At 36.8% G+C, this 11,043-nt stretch overlaps 1 protein-coding gene across 1 annotated transcript in view; it reads right to left on the bottom strand.

Annotated features, from left to right (window-relative positions):
* Window positions 1–11,043, bottom strand: part of HNRNPLL (heterogeneous nuclear ribonucleoprotein L-like) — an 18,450-nt gene that overhangs the window by 1,843 nt on the left and 5,564 nt on the right. Inside the window, exons 3-11 of the mRNA XM_010284407.1 lie at window positions 10,820–10,905; window positions 8,395–8,491; window positions 8,234–8,306; window positions 4,226–4,297; window positions 2,363–2,580; window positions 2,081–2,202; window positions 1,477–1,678; window positions 450–507; window positions 234–332 (exon numbers count right to left, since the gene is read on the bottom strand). Of these exons, the coding sequence (XP_010282709.1) occupies window positions 234–332; window positions 450–507; window positions 1,477–1,678; window positions 2,081–2,202; window positions 2,363–2,580; window positions 4,226–4,297; window positions 8,234–8,306; window positions 8,395–8,491; window positions 10,820–10,905 (1,027 nt within the window). The remainder of the gene's footprint in view (window positions 1–233; window positions 333–449; window positions 508–1,476; window positions 1,679–2,080; window positions 2,203–2,362; window positions 2,581–4,225; window positions 4,298–8,233; window positions 8,307–8,394; window positions 8,492–10,819; window positions 10,906–11,043) is intronic.

Below are 11,043 nucleotides of genomic sequence, written 5' to 3' on the forward strand. Positions count from 1 at the left end.
CTAATGGAACCTAAACGATAGATTAAATTATATAGTATTTATATACTGTAATACAGAGTACAGTACATGTATATAGCTATAAAATATAGCATATATACATATACTAAGAACGATGCAGTTTTTAGCTGCAGACTGAGCTGCTGAAGCCTTATGTTTTACAAAGGCAGTATCAACATGAAAAAAAAACAAGAAAAAAAAAATTATAGCAGTTAAGATCAGTAAAATTTACTTACTTGGGACTCTTATCTGGTAGTGATTAAGTACAGTGAGAGCTTCCACTGCATCTGTCTTACATTCCCATTCCAACAGACCAGACAGTGTTTTGGCAGAAGCTGTCAAAATGAGAAATAAAAAAGGGAAGGAGGGAATCAGTAACGTCTCCTGACAGTGTATGTTTTTATCAAAACTGTAATTCAAATAAGTCCCCAAACAGGTCAAAGTTTACTTACGTTTTGGATCAAACACTTTGTATTTAATAAAGCTGAGAACTTCATGATCCTCACATAACTGTCACAAAAATAAAATAAGAGGTAAAACTCCAAGTAAAAATGCATATAAACACATTATCAAAAACCCCAAGTTCCTGGAAGACACACACAAAAAGGAAAATACTGACTCTTTAAGAGGATCTTCCAAGAATTTATGTCAAATTATTATTTAAAAAATATGCTGTGATTGTTAACTCTTTAGAATACCATTCTATAGTATACAAAACAATGGTCCTATATCTGTGCTGTCCCATGATAAATATGATTATATATGCACAAAAATTGTTAAGAATACCAGCATCACTACTACCTCAAACAACATATTTAAGTAAAAACATGTTCTTCTTTTTTACATTCCCACTTCAATACAGTGGCTCAGAAGTTGTACATACAAGCATACCACTCATAAACCAGAGTTATCTTTCAGACAGAGCTTAGGAAAAAAAAAATACTTTTATTGAACTGAAAAAGAACTCACTGAACTGTCATTGGTTTTAACACTGCCTCTACTTGAGAGGCCCAGTATTGCATGTTTTAAGCATCCAGAGTTCATTTAGGACTCAACTGTGCAGATTTTCCAGGTGCATGCTTCTCCATTCCAAAACATCCGAGCAATCATTACAGTAACCATCTCAGGGAGTCAGTAAATCTTCTGTGAATTGTAGTCCTAACTTTCCCTGTATTTGGCTTTGTGTGAGTCTTTCCCCCTTCTTCCACAAAAAACACATTAAGCTCCTCAACTTTATTTCCAAGACCTTGCTTCTCACATTAAAAAAAACCCAAACAAACAAAAAAAAGAATGCCAGAATTGTGAAAATATAGCACCTTCTATATAGGAGAGGTTACAAACCTATTTTAAAAAACAGTTCCCTTCCAGTAGCTATGCTGTAACTATCTCAGTTATTTCTTTTAAAAAGTAGCATAGTGTAAAATAAAGGTAGGCTAGAGCCCCAAAGCACTACATAATACAGACATTTAAACTGCCTACCTTTACAAATGTTTCTTCAGTTACACACAGGGGGACATTATAATAATGCAGCACACAAGAGGGTGGTTGGATGATGTTCTTCGATGCTTGGCCAGCACTGGTGAAGCGATTATTCTTACTCATTGCAAAATCCTTGTAACTACTCGTGCCATCCTCCAGTTCAAATATCTGGCTTGGAACTACTGAATGCTGCTTGGAAACACTGGGATTTAAGGATATATACAATTAAAGTTTCTTAAGTAATTAAGACTTGCATATGTTGTACACAGATTATTGATCTAATCATAACGGAGCTGACATTTCTTTACAACGATTTGAAATAGAAGAACAAGATGGCTTGGATCTGACACCTTCCTTAAAAAAAGTAGAAAGGATGGGTAAGACACATTAGAGAACACGGTTTATTAACAGCCAATCCATGTAATGCCCATATGTTTTGTTAATATAAACAATAGTAAATAAAAGTATAAATAGCAATAAATAAATAGTTATAAATTGGAAATCATAACTCCAGCAATGATAGCAGAATAACGGGATATTGTCCGTTTGCAACCTCATTCCATTTGCCCACTGGTAGAACATTGATCTGATAAAACATATTTACCAGACATTAAGTCTCTTTCCAAATAACTTGACATTGTTGAGATGTGTGACAGCTCTTTCCACAGCATACTCATCACCCATTTCAACCAATGCTGTGCCTGGAATAGTCTTCATGAATTTCACCTACCATAGAAAAGGAAAAAAAATGACATTGCAACAAACAGCTCAACCAAGAGGTTTATAAGTTATTAGGAAATATTTTTAGACCATCTCAGCCAAGCTTTTTCCAAAACAATTAAAATTACAATAGTAGTTTCCAAGTTTTTAATAAATTATGCTTTACCTTCTCAATGTTTCCATACAAGCAGAACAGGTTGAAGACCCTTGAACAGTTCATCTTTAGCTGATGCAACCCACTAACCATGACAACTGACCCAGAAGGATTTCCGCCATGCATGTAAGAGGAGGATGCCTGGGGCAACGGATAAGCAACAAGTTCTGGAGTGTCCCGGGATCCCATTCGGTACCGGCTTGGCAAGGGCAATAAAGGACCATGTGACCCTAAGAAGATGAAAGACCATGCTTTCATATTGTTTGAAACAAGTTTCACTACTTACATGCACTAAAACTCACATACATAATGCACATTTAAAGGAGGGGGGGAAACAATGTTACAGCAGTTTCCATTAATTATTTTTCCAATTAAAAAAACAACAAAACAAAAAACCCAAAACAAAACAAACCCTCTTCTATTCCCTAATCTCCTTACATTACCAGACAAGAAGGAAGGAGCTGTTTCATGGTGTTGTTTTTATACAAAAGTGAAAAAAGGGTATTTCAGTAATTATAAAAATAGTATCTTCCCTGCACCATACAAAACATTTGCACATAAATCTATCAGAAGCAATATTTAAAATAAACCTTCAGCAATATTGACATGTCTACTTATAGAGCTAGATGACACTGAGAAAGAATATTACAAAGTAAGGAAAACAAACCAGAAGGAGTGAACTTTAAGCCAGAGGTCAGGAGATGACACAGCTCTTTCCCAGAGACAAGAGGTTAAGTCAGAAGACTGCCTGTCTACAAACAGCTCATTTGTAAGAAACAGGAATACTTAAACTCCTGCATTAATGCAAAATGAATGCTGTCCTATTTTCCACTACAGGTAAAGTGACAAGTTTCAGTGAAATAAACAATTTTTTTTTTTTAATGAAAAGACATTACTAGTATGCAACACTTCTGCTTATAGAAAACATCAGTACTACAGACCAAGGAGAGGATCCCTCTTCTTCTGAGACAAAAATAATGTGAAATTCACATCAGACAAGTATAAAAAGAACCTTTTGTCCTTTTTTCCCCAGCAAAAAGCAGTAATGAGGGGGAGACAGTGGTATAGGAAAAGACAGCCACATTATTTAACGTAGAAAGGTATATCAGAAAAATTAAAAAAGAACATCAGTGAATAAATACAAGGTGGAACTTGGACATTCTGGAAATTTGAAGAAACTTCAGAAATAGTAGGTAGAAGGTCAACCTACACTGTAAAATATAAGTACATTTGCAAAGAAAGAGGCAAGACAAATCACATTGCATCTAAGGGTTAAGAGAGTAAATAAGTAGAGAAGTCACATCTAACTGGGGACTTTAGTTTCTCAACCCTGAGTTCCTGGTCCAACACATGAAAGTGACAGCAGATCTTCATTTACAGATGGCACCGGTAAAAACTGCAGCACTAATTCCACATCATTCTTATACAGTCACATAGCTATACCTTTTCAGCATTAGCTAAATTAGAAGAAACGCAAAGTCCACAATTCACAGCTTTGCATGCAAGAACAAAGAACTCTGTTGAACCAAATCATTGATCAAGCTATGTTGCCGTTTTCTGCAAGAAAACTGCTTTCCCAGTACATATGTCATTTTCCATCCATTGCTAGGGTGATAGCAACTTAAAGGAAACAGTCTTCCAAGGAACAAATTTGTGGAGCTGAATGCTTTCTGTGAAAGGAAGAGGTACGGCAATAAACGCACATAGATTTCAGTGAATCACCATTTTCAGAATGTGGACTGACAGCACCACACATACAGCACAGTAGTGAACTACTCATGCTGTAGGAGTCTGCAGTTAAGCATTGATTGAACATTTAGAATTCCACATAACATGTAAAGAAATCATAACCACCTGTCATCCTACATTACTTACCATAACCATCATGTCTAAATGATGATGGGTGCTCTCCCAAAATAGCTTGCCTCTGGCGACCCTTCCCTCTGTCTAACACGTAGGAAGGGAAAGAAAACAGTTTAGTACGCTCAACTGTACGCTCAATTTTTCCAGTTAAGACACAAAGCTTCTAGTTAAGAAGCAAAAAAGTAATCTGAGTCCTTGTTAATTTTATAAATGACTTCTCATTCATTATACATCTAAAACCACAAGCTGTAGCCACAGGACACCAAAATTAATAGACTGCCATCTGTATAACAAATTGCACTTAAGTTGATTGGGGGCAGTGGCCAATAAGGAGATGCAGACATTTAAAGTTTATGGAAATACCCAATAGTTTTCCTAAACAAACACCACACATTAGTATAGATAACACCATACAGCAGGATTTACCTATGTGTCTCTTAAAACAAATTTGAAATGCAGTACTTTTGAAAGACAGTACCTGAATCATAATATTAGCTTCAACAGCAACACATTTTCAAAGTGGGCTTCTTTCAAGAAGTTTCAGCATAAGCCAACAACAACCTGTATTACATGGTTTCATAATCAGTAAACAGAGAGCATTACATATGTGTACATATATATTTACAGAACACCTACTGATTTATGGGCATGCTGAAAGGATTGTACATTATTGCATTATCAGCAGCACATAACAGTTCAATTGAAAAAAAACATCACTGAAAAATGCACTTAAACAACGGCCAATCCTTTAAGAAAACCCAGTTCTTTAGGTTATAAAGTTAAGCAAGGGGTCTACATTACTGGAGGAAACCAGTGCAAGGCAGCCAAAGCTGTACTTTCTAATCAGATCCATGCTGCATGACAAAGAAAATCTAAATTTCCAGATTTCTGTGGTAAGCAACAATAGATTTCTCAGAATTAAAAAAGCCACATTGAAAAGATGGGGCAAGACGTTTATCAGTTTACAACAGTTCCCAGGAAATTTAAGTGCGACTGCTGAAAATGGCAACTCCAGCTCAATGCAGCTGGAGGTATTCCCCCTGAAAAACATGAACTATTCGCATTAGACAACACAACAGTGGGAAACGAAAACACATGTGCCCTTTCTGCTCAGGATTTTGAGGACAGGTTCCAAGTCACTTTGGCAATAAAGCCTGAAGAGAGAACAGTGCTGAATGCTTTCAAATATATAGAAGAAAGATTACTTCTGTCAAGTTTTGTTTTTTCCATTCCCTTTTCAGGGTAACAGCTCCGGTTCTTGTCTCTAGAAACCAAACAGGCAGTCATATCAAGTATTTTGATCATTTATACTGCATGCAGTAATCATCTTTCAGAAAAAAATCAAGTTTGTAATTCCAGTCTGTGGAGATAAATCCTTTGAAACTGCCCACATTAAAGGACCATATTTTTCAAATAAAGAATTCTGGGAGAACAGAGTTTGACAAATATTTCCTCCTCGTGATGGTGTAAGCCCATTGTTCTCTCCTTGCCCCATTCCTGTTCCTTCCTTGAACAAAGTCCTTCAATTGTGCCAGTACAAATACTTGTGCAAGCAGGCACTGAAACATGAGAACTGATCTGTGTTAAAAATAATTCTGAAAGGAAAGATTCTGTATAACCTAGTTTAAGTTTGGGGGTTGTTGGTTTTGAGTTGTTTTTTTTTAAATCAGGTCCTTGCGTCACTGCATATGCCAGTATTACCACCAAAACAAATGCTCCAAACTACAGCTTGAACTTTCTGGCTAAAAGCAAGTAGAATACTAAAGAGTCAGATGGTCTTTTTCAATTCAATCGTATGCAATATGGGTTCATAGCAGCAGGCACTTGTTAGGAAGTTTACTTAAGTGGAGAAATACTATATGGCGGAAGTCTGTAATTTGTTATCATAAAGAACTAAAAACAGTTCTTTAAAAAAAAAAGTCATTAGCAAAATGCATTTCCTTCCTCAGATTTGAGGAGAGGCATGTGAAATTCTGAAAGGATGTATTAATATGTCTGTCCTTAGAATGAAATTTCTTTGGGCTAAGATCTTGTTTGCTGCAGTCAGATCCCTACAGTTTGGGTCACATTAAGTTCAAAAGCCAAACAATGATTCTGCAAAAGTAAGTTGAAGGACAAAAACAAAAATTCTCTCTCTCTAAAAAAAAAAAAAAAAAAAAAAGTAGTCCTGGATTACTTTATGGGCAAAATTGCAGGCATATAGATGCCTGCTTTCTCAAGTACATTTCAGTGTTCATTCAAGAATTTACATTCACATTTTTCTAGCGAAATCAATGTGGGCCACAGTGAATGAAAAATCATGCTACATACAATATAGCATGAGAGAGATAGACACACACAAGTCTATTTCTTTTCCTCTTAGGTGTAGTAGAGTGATATATAGAAAATAGAGACAGGTTGTCAAAGTAACAAAAAAAAAAAAGAGTAGAATGAGAGTTCTTGAGAAAGGATAGGTACTTGCTCTAAGTTTTTCATTTTCCACTGTTTTCTCTAGGTTGGGGAACACATAGTTCATACAGCTGTATCTAACTGGAGACCAATTACATTATGTAACTATATGCACAATGTTACAAGTCAGCCCCCAAACACTGCAATGATGTAAAGATATGGGGGTCAAATTAATCCTTCAGATTTTTCAAATTCAAACCTTCAGATTTTTTTTGTGCCCTTGAGTTTCTTCAAAATCTCTAACTCAGGAATTTGAGGGGAAAAATGGAATCCTGATACAAATAGTCACAATATACAAGCTGCAACCAATACTGTAGCTCCCTTGTTAACTTTTTACAAGAACTTCATTTTGAAAATTCAAGCCCTAAGTTTTTAGTTGTACAACAGTTTTACAAACCCAGCGTCTCTGCAGAATGTGAAAGTGCATATCACTTGAGACGGCCAAAGCCCTGCTTCTCAATAGCCTTTGATAAGTAGATACTCTATCTTGGACACATGGTCTTCACTTTTCTAACTTTACATTGCACACATTATTGTACATAAGTTACTGAACACTGCACTCAACAGTAACAGATTTTTAACATTTCACAGGAGGTAGGCTACACAGCAGTTTGTCTTTACATATATAGTCACAGTTTCCACTGACATGAGTTAAGCTCTGGTAATTTTTACAGCTGAGTACTGAAGAGACAGTATGCCTTGTACCAATTATGAATCTCCCTATTTTAATACTTAAATATAACTGATGGGACCTATCTGATATTGCACTGCTCACTTCCAACTATCTGCAGATAAGGATTAAATTTCCCTACTACTAGACAATATTTACAGTGTTAAGACTGAATCCAACTCTCACATACAGCAAGTAAAAAGATTACAACGTCAATGATATTAACAAGAGAGGTTCTTAATTTTGGAGGTTCTCAATTTTTCAGGTGCAATTTTAAGGGAAATAAGACCAGCATACATACAAACTTGAACAGAATGGGTACAGTCTATCATGTTATTCATCCCATACAAATCTGAAGTACTGAAAGTGTCCTCCTTTAAAAACTTGTGGTGGTGGTGCATGCAGTATGCAGACAAGGTGAATTGCAAGTCTGAGTTTTTTCAGAGGGTTTGTTTGTTTGTTAGGTTTTTTTTGCTGATGCCGATGTGGTGCATGATGAAGTGTAGAGTCAGCCTGCTGAAGTCCTCTATCCTTCTTAATGCCTCGTCCAACATAGGGGAAAAGAGTCCTTTCGAAGGAGAAGCAGTGTGCAAGTTTGTAGTTTGTAAGGAATAGTCTGTACCAGGTTTCCTCTCCTCCAAAGAGAGAGAGCTGCTTGGAGAAATGCAAGTCCTTGAGAACTGCGAAGGTGCTTGCAGGTGTGGGCTCCTTGTTGAACTAAGTGGCTCAAGCACACGGCAGTAGGGGGCACTAGGGCTCAGGGTTTATTTCCTGGCTTGGGAACACAGCCTTCAGCAGCACTGGCTTGCTTTGAAATGACTACTGCAATACAGCCTGACCACGTGTAAAGGATTGTCATTAGTATAGTCAAACATCTACAGCAATAACACATGAAAACCTACCTCGTCGTCCCAGATATGGTTTAGTGTAGTCCCAACTATCGTTGTCGTTTCTAATGACATTAAGTCGAGTTGGCTGTTCAAATAAAGTAAAAGTGAAAAAGGTTAAGTCTTTATTATATATATTTTTCTAGTAAAATGAAAAGAGAAGGTCCAAGTATTACCCTTGCATATTCAATTTTTAGTGTACAGCATCCTGCATAGATGTCTGCTCCATTGAGTGCAGCCTTCGCCTTCTGGGCACAAAACACTGATTCAAACGTACACATCATGTTAAGGATTTTTTCCCCAGGTGTCTCATTCATGTCCCTTTCTTCTGATATGGCTTTATTTTTGTAGCCTGCAGATATTTCACTATTGCATACCTTACAAGAACTCTATACAGACTTGAATATAAAATTTCCAACAAGTATATATGGGGTCAATTCATGTTAAGCATCTATTTTTGAGATGTAAGCAGCACATGATGAGACCATTCATAAATTAGTAAATTCTTCAGTGTGGATTATATAGATGCAAGCTTTGTTTATGCTCTGAGCTTACGCTGTTTGGAAGTGGATGTTCTGGTGGATTTAGTAATTTTCATCAGAGGACACAGAACGTTACCAGCAAGCCTAGAGAATATTTGAAGGGAAAGTTTGAAGGGAAAGTTCAAGCTGTATCATCTGAGAAGGGATCAGAGCTTGATGACGAGAAGGTGTGATTTAAGAAAATGCATCCCTTCTCACAGCTAGCATTAGCTACAGACTTGTGGGTAGAGAGAACATGAACTCATGTTACTTTACAGTTACTTTACAGTGAAAAGACCTTTATAAAAAGTATGCCCTTTTTAGCTTGTTAGACAAATAAAACCACAGAACTGAGAGAGACTTTGAATGAAAAAATAATCATCTTTGATCAAAAAATGCAACAAGCAGATTGCTTTAAATCCACTGCTCAAGGCAGATGCATGTACCAGGCTCCAACATTAGCCTGTAGGTTATTTCCTATTCTCTACATCGTCCAAGATTAGTTCTATGACTAGGCTAAAAATGTACCTGAGCCTTGGCGTATGGCAATCCATCATCTCATACATACTCAACAACATATGGTGTCAGAAAGCTTGAACCTTGAAGCAGACCATCCTTTGATATAATTCAGTGAAATTTTGGAAGTAAACTGTATCATATCGCTTGTGTTTTACCACATTCCTGCAGCCCAACTTCTTCCAAGATTCCAAGTAGGTTCACTGTGGAATTTAAGAGTCAGAAAAGTTAAGCTTCCCAGACCGCTAAGAAATTTTTTGACACTGACTAGAACTGTGGGAGCATATCTGCAAAAGTAGTGGGTACTGCAGTTAGCATTGAAATTTGAGTAAACTTTGTAACTTTTCAGACAAGGCTTGTCTTGAAGCTCACTTTTTTTCCCTGCCCCCCAAACTGATTACCTATGCTGCTGCATTACTTTGCTCACATTTGTGAGTTTTCTTTCAACAGGTGGTTGGTTTTGTTTTTATTAAAAGGCATGTTGCAGAACTTAATTCAAAGGACAGAAGTATGGTAGTTTCAGAGTATGTGCAGGATCCTCCCCACAACTTCCCTAGTCTTTCACAAGATGCAGAATAACCCCCAACTGTGCCAGTCACCTGATCTAGACCACACTGCTTAACACAAACTCAACACACTATCACAGTTAAGTCAAACTACTGTCTGTTAGAACACACAGTTTAAGTCTTCTACATAGATAAACAGCAATTAGTTTGCTTTTATGGAAGTTTGGGTAATTCTTTTTGACTGGTAAATCATCAGTGCAGCCACTGGTTAAGTCATATATTACAGAAGTGACCCACTAATAAAGCCTGTCACATTGGCAACAACTGAGATAACAAAAGAATTTCTAAGATTTGGTACAATTTTGTCCAGATAACAGCTCAGAAACGGACGATAATCACTCTCGAGTAAGAGGGCTATCAGAGTTTCATAAACCAAGGCGTAATCATATCAGACTCTGGACTTTGCAAACCGCAGTAACACATTAACAACTCTGAACATTCATCCCATGTACAACTTCATGTTACAAATACAGTAAGCAGTAGGATAACAGAGCAGGGAATTTCCTCAACACGTGATAAACAGGTCAAGGAGGCCTAAGTTGGTCTCGTGCTTTATTGAAGTCAGAGTAGTAAGACAAGCAGTATATCTCAGAACTATTTTAGAGGAGTGTGAAGAAGTCAAACTGCACCTCTACAACCCCTTACCCATTTCTTGAATATCAACAGAGGCAGTCGCCATGAAACTTTTGTGTATAATGCACTGCCAAATCTATGACATTTCATGTCTGCAATTATTAGCCTTAGGGCCACCTATAAACGTGGTTATCAAGACCATTGCTGACAATGTCATTTTCCTATGAAGATGAAATATGTAATGCTATTTTGCCTTATGGACATACAGAAATTAGAAATTACCATGCCTTTCATAGAAATTAAAAAATAATTTGGTCTCAAAATTACACACTATTTTTCTGACATTCGCATGTTAAATCCCAGCTGCAGTCAAGAACCTACGGGGGAGGGATGGGGGGGGTGGAACCCACACTCAAAAAGGATATTCAACCATAGCTTGTATTCCATTTCTCTTAAATATAACAATGCGCTGAACTTTTCCAACAGGGTTGCACACTGTATACAACACATCCTAAGGAAAAAGAAAAAAGTGTTTTAGTCAGATATGAAATTTCAAACCCTTTAGGTCCACAGAACATTTTCTTGCATTGGCATTTAAATGACAAAGAACAAAGAAAAGGCTTGTTAACTTTTCACTTGTAATTTTCCC

This window comes from Phaethon lepturus, unplaced genomic scaffold (assembly GCF_000687285.1).
Source record: "Phaethon lepturus isolate BGI_N335 unplaced genomic scaffold, ASM68728v1 scaffold1813, whole genome shotgun sequence".
NCBI classification, from domain to species: domain Eukaryota; kingdom Metazoa; phylum Chordata; class Aves; order Phaethontiformes; family Phaethontidae; genus Phaethon; species Phaethon lepturus.